Here is an 18,986-nt window from a genome sequence, read left to right as displayed (position 1 = left end):
GGGGGTGGGAGACAGACAATGGGGTCACTGGTCTGTGTGCAAGCTCAGGACGAATTCACAACAGCCGCTTCCAAAGCGGGAACAGGCTCCACGCTCCGGCCCGCCCTTGGCCCACGGCCCGGCTGACCGACGGGAATCTGCACGCTGCTGTCAGGCGGTCCCGCTCACTCCGGGTGCGGGGCGCAGGGGGCAGTGTGGTTTGGAGAAAGCCCCCGGGGTGCCCGGGCACAACCCCCAGTGTCTGGAGAATCTCTTGGTATTTGAGGCTCTAAGTTAAAGGTCTTTTCATCGACACACTAGGCACCTCAATCCGTTTCCTGAAAAGCCAGAACATCGTCCTATTGGCCATGTGTTTATAGCCGGGTCAGTGACAGTGGGTGGAAAAGAAGAGAAAGAGGGACATGGAGCTGGCCGCAGCGCTGAGGCCAATGGGTGGGGCGCGAAAACTCAGTTTCCACTTCTTAGACCTGGTGGGAAGGTCCTAGTGGAGCCCCTCCCCCTTTCCAGAAACTTCGGGCTCAGTCCTGGAAAAGCACAGAGCCTGGAGCTCACAGGGAGCTGGGCTCAGGCCCCAGAGCAAACAACACAGCCCCCAACACCACCCTCCCTCTCCAGGAGGGACCCTGCGGGCGAGGAAGGAAGGGACGGCCTTGCCGCCCATGACATGAGGACCCTGCAGTTCCTGCTGTTTCTCAAAGCTCCAGGCTGCAGGGGGACACTCTGAGACAAGAGCTCTTCTAGCCCCGGGTGCTACAAAGTCCAGCCCAGAACTGGTGCTCACAGGTGGCCGGAAAGAGAACAGCCCCAGGGCAAGCTGCAGCCAAGAAACTGACACGGGTTTGGTCTCAAAGATTGGCCCAGGCCTCAGCCCTAGGGGAAAGCAAGGCCGAGGCGCTGGTGAGGGCGCAGCTCCCTGAACCCAGGCAGGGCACCCAGTGGGCCGCCCCATCCCACGCCCAGTGCCAGCTTTGCCTCTGTAATAGAGTCCAGGCCAGAGTCCAGGACACAGCCCTGTACAGATGTCACTGGACAAAAGGGAGGACTCCCAGAATCAGCATCAGCCTGGGCGGGGGTACCGACATCTCTAGATTTGAAGCCATGGGCTCCTCCAAGCCCAGCCCCACACAACCACACGTTCTGGGACAACGGCCTCTTCGAAACCCTCACACCCCTCGCTGGCCTCTGGGGACAGGGATCTTGTGACCTCTTGACCTAAGGGGCCTAGTACCCTTACAAGGGTAAACCACAGAGGTCTGAGAAACTCAGAAATACAACCCTGAAATCCCAGTCTCCAAATTCCCACGGCCACTGGAGGCAGGAGACAGCAAAGGGAATTCACTTCGAAGCCGTCCGGGGAGCCCGGCCTGCCAGGCCCCAGCCATGCTCCATGCTCGCAGCTGGGGGCCGGAGCGGAAATGCGACCCCACCTCCCGATGCCCGCCCCGTTCTCTGACCGCATAGCTTCTAGTTGTGGTAACTCCTCGCCCTCTGAGCTCATTATCCTGCTATCAGAACCGAATCTCCCTGGCTACTGAGTGCTACAGTGGCTCAGCTACCAGCTCTGGGGAGATGGGCCAGGCAGTACGACTCCTGGAAAATAGGTCCCCAATGCTCCTTTAAGAAAGAAAGTCTCCACGGGGATGAGGCTCAGGCACCACCCTGGACCAGGCCCCCCAGACGAATCCAGACCCGCTGGGTGGCATGTGCTGTTTTCAGCAGCTGCAGTCTAGGAGCCTGGGGGGTTCTATGTATATTAGCTCTGATGCCCAAAGTTCCCCCGGGATGGCTTTTACCCAGAGACAGCAAGACACTGGTTGCCATGGTGACAGCAGCCCTGATCCACCAAGGTCTCAGAAGCCAAAGCAGGCACCAGGCCTGGTGGCACCTACTGGGCTCCCGGCTGACAACCACATCACCAGGCACCCAAGCTGCTGGAAGGTGGGGCATGTGGGCCACGACGTGGAGTCGGCTCCGGGCAGGGGCGCCGGGCTTCCTGACGAGCCATCGAGGGCCCTCTGCGGGCTTGGGCTACTTTGGTGGACTCTGGAGTCCAGGGGCCTGGCCCTGCAACGCAGGGTGCGTCCAGGATAACGTCTGCAGCATCGAGTGCCACAAACAGCATCTGTGGGGTCATAACTCGGGTTCTACCACACCTGCTCTGCTCCATCCCAGACCAGCTCCCCGAAACTCATCTTCCCTAGTCCTGTACCCACTCCCCAAAACCCATCTGCTCTGCTCTATCCCAGACTGGCTCCCCCAAACCCACCTCGCCTCCTCCACACCTCTGCTGAGCCCAAGACACACACCCTACCTCTGGGCTTTGTCTTCCCAGACGAAGTCCCCATCCTTCTTACTCTAGTTCTTCAGTCTCCCCAAATGTAAGCTCCTTTAGACCCCAGAACTTGCAGAGAGGGCGCGGAAGCTGGGAGGAGTGGGTGGATCCCTCCAAGGGTCAGAAATGACTGGGCCTTCAAGGTCCTGTCAGTCTCAAATGCTAGTGGGCCTCACGATTGCCTTGGGGTTGTTCTGAATGCAGACTCCCAGGCTCGCCTGGCAGCCACTCTGATTCAGGAGGACTGGGGTGGGGCCTGGGAGTCTGCATTTCGGTAAGTGCCCTCGGTGATTCAGGTGTAGTGGTCTGTGGCCCACACTCTAAGAACTCAACGCTACAAACTGTCCCTTGAATTCTACTCTCCGCCCCTTAGCTACTGTCCCTTCCCGGCCAACATTCCGAAGGGGACTTGTCCTCCTGCCTGCTTCCATCTCCTCCCAGCCCAGGGCAATCTGCCTTCCAGCTGGGGCTCCACAGAAACTTCCACGAAAAGTCACCACTGACCTCTTAATTGCAAGCCCAGGGGACCCTGATAGTGAACCTGCTGACCTTCCCTCCTTCCAGAGCTCCCGTGCCCCCCACCCCTGCCGCTGTCCTCAGAGCTGTGTTGCGTGCCCCCCTGCCCTCACTCTGCCTGCTTTCCAGGGCGACTCCGCTCAACTCCACGCCTCACCCTCACCCTCACCCACACCCAGGCCTCGTGCGGGCTCCCACCTTGCTCCAGAGCTCTGACCTCACTCTTGCCCCCCCCCGGACACCCACAGGCACCTCCTACTCGGAGCTCCCCTCCCTCCCTCTCAAACCAGGTGCCCCGTCCGCTGCGTCCTTGGTCTCAAACCCCACCCCCACCTGTTCACCCAGCCTGCGGGTCTCATCCTAAATGTCCTGCCTCTGAAATGCACTGCATCACGTTGCAGTTGACGTCACTGTGACCTTTGGCTGTTTTCCTGCCTTACCCTCTGCCCTGTGGCCTGCCCCCAGCACTCACCCTAGATGGAGGACAGTCCCCCGCAGGCCTGTGGTGACCCCTTGAAGTCTTCAGAATAAACTCTGTTCTGAGCCCACTGGCTTTTATAGCCACTTACCACCCAATCGGCTACCGCCATACCGGTCTCTTCGGGAGACAGGAAGACACCCAATACTTGCACAGGCTGGGCAGGCTCCAGGGCCTCCCTCAGCCTACGACGTCCTCCCCCTAGTTTGCCCCCACACATTCCCACGTCCCCCCCAAGGCCCAGGCAAACAGCGCCTCCTCTCTGCGGCTTCCTAGGTGGGTTTCACTCACAGGGTGACCTGTGTGCCCAGAGCTTTACACAGCCGTTCCCGTGTCCACTCTGCTGCGCTGGTGGCTCGAGGGCGCGGACCGTCCCCTGGCACTACGCCCGGCATGCAGATCCAGGGGCTAATGTGTCCCCTCACTGGAAGACACTTCTCTAAGGCGGAGGTCGGCCTCTCCCCAGGTGTCTGCAGGTTCACTGGAGTTGCAGGAGGAGGAGGCCTTTGTTCTCCGCTCTGAACGACAGAAGCCACAGCTCCTACGAGGGGAGGGTCGAAGCCGCTCTGCACAGGCCAGACCCAGAATGCCCAGCGGAGCCCCGGCCTGCGCTTCGGCACATTCCCTACCCTTTCTGGATTTTTTTTCCTTTTTCTGGGATACAAGTTATCACATAACGAGTCCTTTTGGTTGATTTTTCAGTTGGGTTCAATGTATGTCTGATTTTTTTGGCTCCATTTATTATTACCAGGTTACAGGTAACTGTCATGGAAGTGTTGATTAAAGTGAAAAAAGATTAGCATCCCATCCCATTCTCCTGGGGCCTGACAGAGTTCGTTATCATCTGGAGCCTCTGGGAGAAGCCTGGGAGCCGCACGCCGGGAGAGAAGGGTCCCAGGACCCCCAGTGGACGGTCTGCACAGAGGAGCCTCTCACAGACTCGCCTCCCCAGGGCTCGGCCCACACAGGGACCCAGCAAACCCCTGCTCTGAGCCAGAAGCTGGACTACAGGCTGAACACAGCACAGGCCCCGGACCCATGGGGCTAATGGACATAATATGACAATGGACACACAGACAGAAAGATCCACAGGCAGCTCAGGTCGAGAGGAGGAGCCGCCACCGACCCCGGAAGGGGCCAGAGGGGGCTGCATGGAGGGTGCGGAAGAACAGGGGCTCGGAGGGTGTGGGAGAGGCTTCTGGGAAGAACGCTGGCTGTAAAATGGAGACGATGTTGCCAGCATCCGCACCCATGGGCCGCCGAGAGGGTCGAGTGGGGTGATCAACTGTGGAGTGCTATGCAATGGGTGGGCCATACCCTTGCAGCTGCTGGCTCTCTGCTGGTTTGCCGGTGACCATAGCTACTTTACGAAGGTTCCAGTGTAACTCTGAGACCAAATGACCTATTTTTGGCTCCCTGGCAGTATACCTTGGGCCAGCAGCCTTGGCTTCCGAGGGGGAGAGCCAGCAGAGCCCTGAGACAGCCCAGCTGGCTCCGGGCTGGGGACCGTCCCTGGAAAGTCTCTTAGAGGAAGCGCGTGATGGGACGGAGGCTGGAATGGGCCCGAGGGGCCACCACGCCAGCGCCGCAGCTCATAGGGCCAAGAAAGGAAGAGGAAGGACAGAGGTCCCGTAATGAAACGGACCATGTCTAGACAGCACGCTTAACAGCCCAGGAACACCCTGACAAGGGCCCACACGAAGCATCACACAGGATGACAGCTCTGCAGGCGGCTGGCCACAGGGAAGCCTTTGCAAAGTGCATCGGGGACCTGGGACTGGCACTCCTGGGTGCCCTGTGCCCCTCTGTGGTGCCCAGGTGGGAAGAGACAGAGCTCCCAGGGAAATGGCACATTCAAAAGTGCTGCAGGGCCCGGAATACCAAGGCAATAGAAAACTTCTCCAAATTTTTTCTGTGCCTCCTAAAATACATTAACTGCCTAAATCACACCTGTTCCTCAGGTAAAACATGCCCTGCGTATAGCTTGTAAGCCACTTCTAGAATTTTCCCTAAAATAAATGATGATTTATACTCAAGTATGTTCCATGTTTGCCACACCCTGGACCCAGCCGTGAGCTTCTTACTTGACCTCTCCGGGCCTGCCACCTCATCCTGAAGATGGGATGCATGACAGCACCTGCCCCACAGGGCTATCGCGAGGGTTCACTGGGATAATCCTTGTATGCTGCTTCACAAGGAACCTGGCTCATAGAAGGAGCTCAACGTTTAATGTTATTATAATTAATAGCAATGAGAGACAAATGTCCAACAGTAAAGGATTGGTGAAAAACCACCGTACAGTCATATGGCTGCATATTACGCAATTGCCAAAATGTTTTCCTGAAAATTGTGTAAGAACTTTGTAAAATTATCAGAAGTAAAAACTGGAAGTTAAAGTGAGTATCACAATGTTTATACTGGATAGTCCCAACTTTATGAGGGAAATACATCCATATTTTTAAAAGGCTGATGGGAAATTTAACGAAAGGTAATAGTGGCTACGGCTAGTGGTAGGATTCGATCCTTAAAGCGCTGCAGCTGTTTCTGCCATTCCCCGGTTTTCTACAATGACCGTGCATTATTTCATAGCCAGGGAAAACGATCTATGTGTGTTACGGAGAGAGCAGCGCAGGCGGTAAGAAAGGAATGAACTCAGCATTCTGTCGCGCCTGCTTTGGAAGCCACAGCTGGGCCTTCCCAGCAAGGTGACCTTCCCAGAGAAGTATTGATTTCCTTTGATTCAAAGTCAGTCCTGCCTGGCTGTCAGCTCCGCCCAGCTACCCTTGGAGACCAGGAGACAGTGCTCAGAGAACTGACTCTACGTTCCTCTCTTCCTGAGGGACCATGGGCTCCCAGCCCCATACATAAACATGAAGAGGAAGCCACAGTCCCAAGATCAGGGAACTTGGAGTTTGTCAAGAGACAGACCAGGAGACGGTGTGGGCAGCAGCACAGCAGAGGTGCACGCGTGAGCAGGAAACTGCAGGAGGGCCTGGCCTGGCCTGGCCTGGCCTGGCCTGGCCTGGGGAAGACAGAGGAGGGGGTGTGCGGTTAGGGCTGGGCTCTGGGCAGGTGAGAGGCAAATGCAGAGGTAGAAAGGCATGGACACACACTGCAATTTTATCCTCACGGCAGTAGGAAGCCACTGAAAGATTCTGAGTAAGGGAGAGATCTGCTGATGCCGCCTTCAAAAGGCCCTCTGGCTGTGGGGTCGAGAGTGCAGTGCAGTGGGCAAGATGAGAAGTCGAGGTGCCAGTTAGGAGCTGTTTGCAGGGCTCAGACCAAAATGGGTGTTCAGATGCAGCCGATCTGAGGAGCATTATGGCAGGAGAATCAAAGGACTTGGTAACTTACGAGACATCTGGGGAAGACGGGACTGAATGGTGGGTCCCCAGGACACTGGGTATGTGGGGGGTACATTCATCCTGAAAGAACAGGGCAAGGGGAGGTGGTGAATGTGGCTCTGCTGAGTGTGGGCCATCTGTGACAAGACGGTCAGCAGAGACTCGCACACAGAGTTCTGGGGTCAGGACAGGGCTCTGTCAAAGTCACGGGAGTGCATGTGGCCTTCTAGAAAGAGCACGTGAGACTGAGAGGCAAGAGGACAGAATACAAAAAGCAGCAGCATGATGAAGGGAAAGGAGATGCTTGCAGGGGGAATGAGCAGAGGCGGAAAGTGGGGAGGAGCAGCCGGAGAGGCGGGGCTGGGGGAGGAGGGAGGTGTGCATCATGGGAGAGGAGGGAGGAGGAGGGCTTCCGTAAGGAGGCTGTCACGGGTGGTCTCAAGCAACAGAGGCCAGGCAGGTCCGCCGTTCAGTTCAGCGCTAGGGGACCACTGGGCCTTCTACAGGAACCATTTAGTGAGCCCCGAAGCTGCAGACCCACACTCTGGGGCCCTCTACAGGAACCATTTAGTGAGCCCCGAAGCTGCAGACCCACACTCTAGGAGCCCTCTACAGGAACCATTTAGTGAGCCCCGAAGCTGCAGACCCACACTCTGGGGCCCTCTACAGGAACCATTTAGTGAGCCCCAAAGCTGCAGACCCACACCCAGCAGATATTGGACACAAGTCCACCAAGGGAAGAATAGGATGGGGAGGTGGGCAGCGAGGCCTGGATGCAGGGTGAGGGGCCAGCCTGCAGTACGCCCCTCTGCTCCGTGGGTCTGGGGACGGCAAGCAGTGCCCCCGGCACCAGACCCCTCCTAACTCGAAGGGGAAGTGTGCGCGGTGGAGGGCAGGACCCCAGGACCACCGCCACACGCTGACTCATCGGTTGGGCAGCCTCAGGCCCCCTACCGAGGAGAGCGGGAATAGCAATTGGTAAGAGCGGCCAGCACCCAAGGAGGGGAGCTCGGCGGGCATTCGCTGAGAGACAGTGCCACCTAGTGGCAGGAGGCACTCACACCAGGCTTCTGGCGGACGGTCACGCCCATCACCCTGACTGCTCCTAGGCCTTCCGGGGCCTTTCATGCTGGAGTCCCGCGCACTGGAAGCAATGATCCAGGGCTTTTGCCATCTGGGCAGCACCGGAGACTCTGATAGCAGCATACCTGTGGCACTAGCTGAGGTCGGCTCTGCCAACAGAGAGGGCAGGCTGTCTAGAATTTCAGCCGAGACCCATCTGGCGCCACGGCAAGGGCAGAAGCGGAAGGTCCTGCTCTGAGGTCTGCACCTCCTGGACCGCACTGGTTGCTGTTTTGTTGTGGTATCTTCGGGTACACCGAGAGAATAATGGCGTACTTGTGAAGCTCCTCCAGGCACAGCCACCCCCGCCCCAACTCACAGTCCACGGGAATTCTGGGGCTTTCTGCGGCTTTCGGCATTGCGTGTCTTCCAGGGAAGTTTAGGTCAGAGGTGACCATGGAGGTGAGGGGCAGCATGACGGACACCCCACCAGCAGAGAACCACTTCTGCCACCAGCCTCCCCAGAGACTCTCTGCTGGCTCGAGAGACAGACATGTCTGAAGCCAGCCTGGCTGTCCTGGGGACACCCCACACTCACGAGGGCCTGGCTTCTGGGGCCCACATGGTCATAGCCACAAGCCCATGACTCACTCCTGACTGCTCAGCAGTTTCAGGCCAGGTGAGGTCACCGTGACCTCCTTAAACTACTCGACAGAGCTCATTTTTATTATTCTTAACTGTTGGTTTTAGCTAAGCGAGATAAAATCTCATTAAAAAAAAAAAACCTTTTAAAACTTCCTCTTATTACAAAAGAAATGTGTATCGAACATTAAAAAATTAGTTTTACAAAAACGTGTGGCTTGGAAAGTGAAAGCCCCTTAGAAGCTCTACCCTCTAGTGAAAGTTTCTATTTAACAGCCTGGTACATATCTTTCAGCTATTTTTTTCTATACACGTACACGCGTGAGTGGGGGGTGTGTATGTGCTGTTCCCTATACTGCCATTTAGTTCTACAACCTATTTTGACTTCTTCCATTAAGAGCAATCTTCTAGAGGCATTCTTACCACCCCAGCTCAAGTTCAGGTTAACTCAGTGATCCAAGACCAGGGTGGGAGAAAAGGTAATTCCCCAGGGACTCAGAAACCTGAGGGCTTCAGGTAGATATGGTTCGGCAGCCAGGGGAGAGGGACCTGGGTGAGAAACCCAGATCAGCCTGGAAGAGAAGAGGGCTCTCCAGAAAAAAGGTCCCAGGCTGGGGCAGGGGCACACGCCACACCCCTTATTTCTCCCCAGCTCCCAGAACAGGCTGCCATACGAGTGTAGCTCAGGCGAGCTATGCACGGCGAGGGGCTGTCCCAGGGAGCTGCCTGAGCCACGGGGACGTCCTGTACGTTTCTGCTGAGTTGGGTGCACAGGCTGGGTCATGCCCAACGTCAGAGCTTGGGAACTGGGCCCTGTGCCAGGGCAGAGCCCTGTGACATCCAAGAGAACAAGGGCAGCTTCAAGACAAGCAGCCCCGTGTGCCAGACCTGCTCTCCTCCTCGGCCTCACGGATGGGCAAAGGCACCCTCCACACTCTGCTCAGGGGAGCCCCCTCCCATGGGATATGCCATGGGCCCCACCATCTTATGACCAATGATTCAGACTAAGGGTAATTAGAATGGAGGAAAGGACTTGATACAGATGCTGGTCAGGGTAAGCCTTCCAGAAAGGGAGAGCCCATGAGTGGCTGGCAGGCTCCTGCTGCTCCGGGACAGACAGCGACACACCCAGAACCCATTTCCAGAGTCGGGCTGCAGGTCTGCACCTCAGGCCCCCTGGGGACTGGCTGCATGGCCCAGGGCAGTAACTTGCTGCTTGTGAACCCGGTTCCTTGCCAGTTAAGTGGAAATAATACAAACAGTAGCTATCTACAATTAAGTGAAATGACATGTATCAAGCACTTAGTACATGCCTGCCAGCCAATATACACAAATGTCATCCACTACTATTATTATGACGGGTTGAGGGCACCTCAAAAAGAAATAACTCTCAAAAAGAAATAACTCTTGAGGGCACACAGAGACTTCCAGGGCTGTTGGGGCCTCCACTCTGGGCACTGCCAGGAACACCCCAGCCACCACGTTGCCTAGCACGCAAGGGTGTCTCGCTGTGCCTGCACAGGGGCTGGGTGGGCAGGGGTCAGGCCAAAGGCTAAGGAATGTGACCCCCAGAGCCTGTGCAGTCAAGTGACAGGGGCCCCTAGACACCTCCATTTCTGCCTCCTCCAGGACCAGTTCCCAGGGCTCCTCCCTGGATGCGACCACCTGCCAGGTCTTGGCTCTGTGGGGCGGGGGGTCTGTGGACCCTCCTTGTCTGCCTGTCTGTCCCATGGACTGCCACCTCGGAGGGCTGGCGCTATGCTTTCTAAAGGGGCCATGAGCAGGTGCCTGGGAGGGCGTGGCCGGCCGCGGGCCCAGACTCACCCTGGTCGATGGGGTGCTGCGGCAGCTGGCTGAGCTGGCTGCTGGCCACCCCCGCGTAGGTGCGCAGGAACTCCTCCTCACTGGCCGTCAGCTGCAAGGGCGAGAGAGCGGCATGAGCGGCGGGCGCACGGCTCTTGAGGGCACCTGCCCAGGTCTGCGAGATCCCGGAGACGTGTCTCCTCCCTCGCTCCGCTCCCGGGCCCTCTATCCCCGAGATTTGACCCCTCAGGACCAGAGTGAGCACCCTCGCCCCCAAAACTTGGTTCCTGGGCTGGGCCACTGAGGGCAAACTGCGTTCCAGTGCAGTGCGGACCAGCAGGAAGACACAGGCCATGCTCCAGTAAGTGCTGCTGTGTATCTACTGCCCACTGGTGCCCGTCCGGGCCAGAGCCCCAGGGGCACCCTCCTGGGGGAGATCTTTTGGGGGTGGGGAAGGGGAGGAAAGGAAGGTGGGCCCTTAGAACTCTCCCTCAGCTGGCCCAAACTTGGTGGAGATGGGGAAGGTGTGGGGGGGAGTGGAAGGTGGGGGATGGGCAGGAAGACTGCCCCCGCAGTGCGCCCGGAACTGGACATGCTGGGCCCTGTGCCACATGAATTAGCCACAGAGCCAAACTACAGGCTCAGCATGCCCCCTCCCTGACCGCAGTGGCCACAGGAGGTGGCCACAGCCTTTGGTCTGCCCGCAGCAGGCACCCCCCTGGGGGGCTGGGGCGCATCACCCACCGCACAGCACTCACGTTCGATCCCATCTTTCTCAGCATGAGCAGCACCCGGACCTTCTGCTGAACGTACACGTCCTCCGGACTCTTCCCGGGGGCCCCCTCACGGTTCATGCCCTGGCCAGCTCTGGGCACTCCTGCAGAAGGCACACACGGGGAGGGGACAGGTGTCGGGATGAGACACGCCCTGATACAGACAGGGTGCTTGGCGGGGGTTGTCGGGGAGTCCACTTTGCTGCAGAGTCTTGTTTCTGAGAGCCCAGAGCCGGCAGCCAGTGGCCTGTCCCTCCCTCATCCCTACTAGCCAACGGCCAGACTGAGCACCTATGCCCTAGGGCAGGCGCTGGCGGCCCCTCTGTACAGAGCTGTTGGCCCAGGGAGACTTCGGACAGTTCTACCTCTGGCCACCCCCTCCGCAAGGCTCCTGCTATGAGCCACAAGAGATGTTCTGCATGACCCTGAAGTGTCCCAGGTTTTCAAAGCAAGCAACTTCCATAAGGAGCAAGTGACATGATCAGAGGCAGCTGGTTGGGGCCTTCGCTGGAGAAACTGTGAGGTCAGTACCCAGCCCTCAGACACCAAGACAGCTCCCTTGGCCAAAGCTCCTGATGAATTCAAGAGGCCAGCTCCTGGGCTGGGCTCCAAGGAGTCCCGCGATGGGGACAGGCGGGCCCAGGGCTTTGGGGCACAGGCACCCACCCTGGCTCACTGCCACTGCCTTCCTAGGCCACCCCACCTGGCAGAGGGCGGCTCCTGCAGGCGGCGGCTGCGTCCAGGTGCAGCGGGACTCGACCTGCAGAAAGGCCCCAGGAGAGAAGTCCCAGGGCTTCCTCTTGGGGAGGAGCTCGTGGGGAGGAAGCCAGGCGTGGAGGGGTTTAGATTACATATTTGTAACTCTTGGATGAGTCAGAAATAACGCAGCAGCTGGTGAGGGTGGAGCCTCGGCAGCCCCGGTGCCAGGGAGCTGATCTCAGAGGACCAAGGGAACTGGGCTGGCAGGCCAAAGACACCCCTCACACCGTCCATCCCTCAGGGGCCAGCAAGCCCTGGACCAGCAGGCTCTCCCAGGCAGGGTGGCTCTCCTGGGGAGGGTGGCTCCCATGCAAAGGGAGGACTCCAGTGTGCCAGAGCCCTGAACAGCAGCTTCCCTGGAGGAACACTGTCAACGGCTCAGTCCCCATAACCTAAGAGAGGCGCTGGCCTTACAAGCCCAGCAACAGACCAAAGAGCTGGCAAGTCAGGGCTTAAGTGGCTGCTGTATGCTTGATGTGACAGGGTCCCCTTTCGGAGCCTCTCTTTCCACCACAAAGCCCCAGCCCCAGGCTCCCTAGTCTACTGTCCGCCCCACTTCCACCTCCTCTGGCTTCAGAAAAGGGCCTAGCGACCAGTAACGGGGGAAAAGAACGGTAAGGTGCCTCGAGAATGGTCTGTGGAGAAGCAGCCCCCACCGTCCCCAGGGTGGGGTGCACAGAACGCAGAGAAAAACCCCAACTGCCTCGCACTGCTGAGTGGGAGAGCTTGGTTCTGGGGTTTCATTTATCACGCTGACCCCTTCTCACAGCCTTCCGCTCAACCGCCCCACTGGGATGATCTTTAAAAAGAAGCCAGAGCAGATGACATCACTCTCCGCTTCGCCCGAGCTCAGAACCCGGCTAGTCCTTGCGAGGCCCGCAGTCCTCCCCTGGCCGGTTTGCCTGCCTGGCCCCAGTCTGTGTCTGCTACAGGCCAAGAAGCTCTTCTCCCAGCAGCCTTTGCACTGGTCCCCTGGGCCCGGAACTGGATCTTCTCCATCCTTCATCTCACTCAAATACACCTTCCCAGGAAAGCTTTCCTGACAGCACAGCCCGAGCAGGCTCTGTGCATCCTCTACCGCACCCCACACTTCCAGTCGCGCAGCCTGTCCTGTCCCAGCTGTCTGAAGGCACCTTGTTGGGGTACTTGCTTCTGTCTCTCCCCAGCCTGGCTGAAAGACCAGGGCCATGCCTGCTTCGCTCACCCGTCCTGGACCCTGGTGCTTGGCACCATGCCTGGTGGGAGCTCAATTAACACAGCCCAGTTAGTGTCCCAGCTTGCCTCTCCCTATGACATCTACATCAATCTAGGGCCAAATGTCATCGTGTTGAAAAGAGACTAAAGCACCTAATCCAGTCTCCAGAACTAGACTGAGCTTTTCCAAGGGACTCTCGTTCCTAAGTGGTTTGCATGCCATTGGCCATCGTGTTCCCTAAAGGCCATCTGAAACGCTCCCCAAACTGGGAGTTTAGGGGCTCCAGAAGTAAAATCTTCCAATTCTGTCCCGGGTCAAGACACGATGGAAAACAAGTCCCCAGCCGCTAGGTGTCGCTACACACAAAAGAAGCAGTGTTCCAGGGCTGGCCCTCCGCACCTCAACCCCAAGGGCTCATTCTGCTCAAGCCCTAACTCTGATCCTGTCACAAACCATGCCGCAGTCCCAGGTCCCAGAGCAAGATCTAGCCACTCTTTCAGGAGGCCGGCTCCACCAGGCAAGGATACGTATCTGGTTTTGCTGCACATCGCAGGAGCTAGGGGCCCTGGCTTCACAGCGGTCCGGAATCCTTCCTCACTGTCCTTTCCTGACCAGCCAAGCTGTCTCCAACTGAGACATAGGCTCAGAACTAGCAGTAGTGTGTGTGTGTGTGTGTGTGTGTGTGTGTGTGTGTGTGTGTGTGTGTGCGTGCACGCACACATGCGTATAAGTGTGCATGTATGCACTGTAGCCTTCCTGTCCCCAATCCTCGCCGCACTCATGCTGTGATTACTAGGTGGGGAGCTTGCAGGGTGGCGTGGGTATCCGAATGTGTCACTGGGGCCAGACTGTTCCCACTTCAGCACACTTTCCTGGCAGAGACTGATTCTTAAACTGTTTCTTCTTGCTTTGGGGAAGAATCTTGTCACTTCTAAACATTATGGCCTTCTAGGATTCTTCCAGCTCTCCTGGGATTCTGCCCTGCCTCCCAACAGAGGGAACACATGGATCTGGGGCAGAATGTGGCGAATGAGCACACATTCCCGCCCTTCACGCTCCCAAAAGGACAAGACCTTCCCGACTGGTTTATATAATTCTGCCCTTAACAGAAGAATCTGCAGCAAGGGTGTCAGATAACTAAAGAGAAGGACAGGCATTTCAGTGGATGGCATGCTACAGGGACAGTAAAGTGTGTTTGGGTCTGATGCCTATCTAAGCAAACATACCATTAAAATCTCATCACAATTCTGACGAAGCATCAGGTTAACATCATTTGAGAATTCTTATTCTCCCTTGTAGGGATCAAGAACTGGTCTCCATTAAAATGTGTTTAAATTACGTAAGTCCAAACTGCAACTAATTTAGACACACCAATTATTCATTCAGTCCTCAGCTGTAAGAGCCAAAAGTAATGATGTTCTCAATTATGGTCTACCAGCTAGCCCCATAAATGTCCCCATTGCCTAACCTAGTGGCACTTCCACTCTAAATCCTAAGTCAGGGACAGATCTGCCTTCTCTCTTGAGATACAGCATTCTGGAAGCCAACTAGGCAAAGGTAGAGGTGAGCTAAAGAATGGAAAATGGCGAGGGAAGAGGCTGGTGCCTACGGGTCATGCCGCAGATATCCACGTATTATGCAAAGAGTGGGGGTGATTCCAGAGAATTACAGCTGATTGGCACAAACGCAATTAAGAGAAACTGAGGTACATACATTTGCTGCAGACACACAGATGTCACCCCTCCCAATGCGTGCGCGCGCGCACACACACGCGCGCACACACACACACACACACTCCTGTTGGTTCTGAGCCCACATCTCTGTTAAAGGAAGGTTGGCAGGTAACGGACACTGAGGAAGGGGCTCCTGACCACTGGGAAGGATCCAAAGTGACAAATGGGTCACTTCGTTCTCTGGGAGACATCCTGCGCAGACTCTGCAGGGACCTAATCTCTTCCAGCAAAAGTCCAGCTTTGAAACCTCTGATGTCACTGATCTCGGGAGAGCGGGCTGCCGATCGGAACATGCGTCCGTCAGACCCATTCTGATAAACAGCTCCGAAAGCTGGCCTCCCTTCCACAGGCACGAGTGGCCCTGAACACAAGCATAGCCACCTGCACTCGTTTTTATTTACAAATGGGAAGCTAATGCTGTTTTAACACCCACATTTATATCAACTGAAATATACATTTATATCCAGGGCGATCCTAGAAAATACTGAGTAACCTCGGGCTGGGCCAGGCAGCAAGAGGTCCTTTAAGATATATAAGCTACCTCTGCCCCACGGGTCCCAACATTTGTCTTTTGTTTATTGTCTATTTTTTTTAAAAAAGTGATATATTTTAAATGCTCACACTTAAAAACGTACATTTACATTCATACAATGTTTACACTGCACAAAAATACAATGCCATATGACTATGCTATTCATAGAGCTTCTATACAATACTAATTCAGAGACTGCACGCATCTTAACAGCCTAAAAGAAACCAGCAGTACCACGACTTTACCGAAAGAACCCACACATCTGAGGAAATGAGATTAGGGACGAACGAGATGCGCTAAGTTCACGGTCAGCCCTTGAGCCTGTACCCAAGGCCCCCTCTCGCTCACCGATCTATGGCCACATCACCAGACCTCTTTCCCTGGGGTCCTTACCTGCTTCTGGAAATTAACTTCGGGCAAACAGGTGCTCAACTGCGACGGGTGGGCTGTGGCCGGGGAGAAATAGGAAGGTGCGGCCCTGTGGAAACACAGAACACGGGGTCATGGGAGGAGCCGGGAGGAGCCAGGAGGGCCCGGACGGCTGCCAGAGTCAAACCTGGAGCACACGCCCCATGCTGACAGATCCAAGATCGCGGGCGGGAAGCTCATGGCAGCGGGCTCTGCTGCAGTCCAGAAATACCTGTGTGTCTGGCCAGCCCAGGGAACCTGCACCAACACCTCTGGGATAAGCTGCTGACTGCAGCTATGCTCACCTGTCATTTCTGGCCAAAGCAGGTCGCCACATACTCCCCTCCCCTTGGGTTAGTCACCAAGCCCAACTGAGATCTGTGCTGGAGATATCGTGGATGGGAGTGAATCACTCCAGGACGGCAGACGGGCAAGTCCCGCACCTGCATGAGTAGGCGCACCCACCAGACCTAACGTGAGGAGCGAGACACAGGCTCCACCCCTCTGTGCTCAGACGCGCGCTGTGGCCCTGTGCTTGGCGTATGTAAACAAACAAACGCACGCACACATGCAACACACACACACACAACTGCAGATAATTTACAACCTACTAGCCAGGCCACATGTCTACTTATCCCAAAGACACCTCTTCCAAGAACCGAAAACACTGTCTTCTTGTCTTTGCATCCCACATACAACCTCATCCTTCGGGTCCTCTGCAGGTTGATCTGCCAGAAGCGAGGACTGAGGCCGACAGGGGGGAGACACAGGGGAGCCCAGCTGGGGCGCCAGGGCGTCTTGGCAGCCCGCTGCAGTTCGGTCCCCCTCCGCTGTGGGACGGAGGCCTCGAAGCACCTGGGTGAAAGGTGGCCTCCCAGCTCTCAGCCTTGCGGTAAAGACGGGGCCTGAGAATGATGCTTTGAGAAACCTGTTCTAAGGGCCATGAAGGACAAAGAGGGGCTTCGAAACCCTCGGTCTTGGCCGATTTCTGCAAAGAATGTTGTTTGCTCACCCAAGGGGCCAAAGGAAAAGTGTTTTCCACAGAGAGGGGGATTTCAACAGCCTCCCCTACGGTGGACGCCACTCTAACCCCGGGTCTTTGTTCCCGTATCTGTCCAACTAGAGATGGCCCTGAGATGGGAGAGTCACCACCTGCCATGGCCACTCCCTCCACCCACGGACTACCCCTCCAGGAACAGACACTGATAATGACTGATTGCCCTTTTATCCGTCTAGATAGCAAAGCACCCAAACACCAAGTGCCCCTGGGGGACTTTCCGCCCAAGTCCCCATGTTCCTTCAAAAAGAGGTGAAGACAGACAACTTTCTCCCACTTCTGAGGGCCTTTAATTTCTCCACGACAGCCAGTGAGCCTCCTACTGTCCACCGGGCTCGGCCCTTCGAAGGAGCAGCAGGAGCTTCACAGTCATGCCTCAGGGGACAGCATCTAAGGGATGCTGTGGGGTCCCCCTCTGGGACTATCCAGGGACCAATGGCCAGCTGCTCTGTTTGCCATTTTCTGACCAGGTCGATGTTCAGAAGGAGGCAAACGAGGCTCGAAGGCAGGGCCCCAGAGCCAGTGGGAGACAGCACTCACGCCAGGGGGCCGGGTTCTGTTTCCCATTCTATCACTGATCAACTGTTCAGCGTGAGGCCAGCCAGGGGGCCACCTCTGCACTCAGGGGCACACTCATGTAAAGGTCCTGAAGCAGGAAGAAACTGGACCTTTGGAGAAACTGGAGGAAGAAGGTGTGGCTGAGGCCTCGGGCCGGCGCCAGACCAGGTGAGTCTCTAAGAGAGGTGAGGAAGGCGGTCGACAGTGGGGGGTCGGGTAGGACCAGTGAGGCTGCCGTGTGGAGAAAAGACTGGGGTGCAGCTGGAGGGGGCCTCACTGGGCCAGGTGAGAGCTAGGGCTTGGGTGGGGGGATGGTGGAAATGGGAGGGATTGGGACATGCTGGCAGGTGGAACTGCGTGACAGAAATAGTGTAAAAGCCTGCACTGCCACTGTGGCTGCAGGGAGGGCATGTGGGGAGGTCTGTCGTGGGAGCTGCCCGGTCTGCCGGTGAGGCCCTGAGGACAGGCTCAACAGCTAGGACCGGACTTCGCGGACTACAGAGAAGCCCACAGTGCCTGGACAGCGGAGCGGGTTCGTCCTTCAGCACAGTCGGTACCACCGCGCCCCTGCGCAGTGTTCTGGAGACAGTCACATGTGGTGACCACCCAGATCTGGTAAACATCTAGGGCACTCCTGGGAGACGCTGTGCACCGGATGGGGTGGCGGAGGTGGGGAGGTAGGGGGGCCCTTTGGGAAGGAGCGCTATAAACGAAGGTGAAGAACCGGCATCCCAGCGAGGCCACTCACCAGACACGCGGCCTCAGGGAATGTATTCGTTCATTCAGTCAGTCAGTCAGCGAATGTACTGAGCATCTACTACGCATTGGGATACATCAGTGGAAAAACGGTCAAAAAACCCTACATATATTCCCGTTAAGAGAGAGAACAGACAAAACAAAATGAACAAAAACAGGTAAATAACATAGCACGGAAGGAGGTAACAGGTGCTATGATAAAAAACCGAGCTGGATGAGGGGGAGCAGGAGTGTGGGGTGGCCGGCGGCAAGGGGTGGGAGGCTTCAGGAGCGAAGACAGGAAGGAGGTGAGCGAGTGAGCTGCGGGGAGCCGGGAGCAGCGCTGGACGGAGGCCCTGGGGTGCGGGCACGTGGGCCGTGTTGGAGGAACAGCAAGACAGGCCATGGGTGCAGTGGGAGGGGAGCGAGCGAAGAGAGGGCAGCAGGAGGCCATGGAGGCCTCTGTGAGAACCTGACCTTGACCCACAAGAAAGGGCAGCCACTGTGGCCTGGTCTGACTCGGGTTTCAGCAGAACCACCTGACTCGGAGACTAGAGGAGACTGAGGGGCTGGAGCAGGGAGACCGGGGAGGAGGCCGTGGCAGGAATCCGGACAAATCCGGCGGTGGGGTCCAGCGTGGACAGGACATCAAGAGGGCCGGCGGGCGCTGTGTGGCGTGTGAGAAGAGGGGCACATGACAGGGACTCTGAGCAACTGAGGTGGGAGTTCCTGTCAACCGAGATGGGGAGACACAGTGGAGCAGTTTGAGTTTTAGACAGCTTAGACCCTTCCCATCCCTATGCCTGTCACCTCTACAGGATGGGGGTGACGACGGTACCTACCCCAAGTGCTGGCTGTAAAAATTAACCAAAATAGCATATAAAGGACGCACCAGGCATCGCTCCTGGCACACAGCAGGCACTCAAAAATACTAGTTACTGTTACTAGTGATAAGATCAGAAGGCAATACAATGGAAGTAAACGACATTTTTGTTACAGGAAGGGGGTAAAATTAAACAAACAGTAAGAATCCAAGGCTTTAAAGTATCCCGAGCTTCT

The 18,986-nt window shown here is 56.7% G+C and overlaps 1 protein-coding gene across 2 annotated transcripts in view; it reads right to left on the bottom strand.

Moving 5' to 3' along the window:
- Positions 1–15,653, bottom strand: part of CTNNBIP1 (catenin beta interacting protein 1) — a 25,394-nt gene extending 9,741 nt beyond the window's left edge. Inside the window, exons 1-3 of one of the 2 annotated variants that reach the window (XM_011363590.2) lie at positions 15,563–15,653; positions 10,936–11,054; positions 10,199–10,289 (exon numbers count right to left, since the gene is read on the bottom strand). In XM_011363590.2, coding sequence (XP_011361892.1) covers positions 10,199–10,289; positions 10,936–11,031 — 187 coding nt within the window. In that variant the 5' untranslated portion in view covers positions 11,032–11,054; positions 15,563–15,653. Of the gene's footprint in view, positions 1–10,198; positions 10,290–10,935; positions 11,055–11,653; positions 11,755–15,562 lie in introns of those variants that run through there. The other variant, XM_011363592.2, reaches the window with a different exon arrangement.
- Between the last annotated feature and the right edge of the window lie 3,333 nt (positions 15,654–18,986).

This window comes from Pteropus vampyrus, unplaced genomic scaffold (assembly GCF_000151845.1).
Source record: "Pteropus vampyrus isolate Shadow unplaced genomic scaffold, Pvam_2.0 Scaffold86, whole genome shotgun sequence".
Lineage (NCBI taxonomy): Eukaryota > Metazoa > Chordata > Mammalia > Chiroptera > Pteropodidae > Pteropus > Pteropus vampyrus.
The sequence above is the reverse complement of the archived record's forward strand: the minus strand, read 5'-3'. Positions and strand labels throughout refer to the sequence as shown.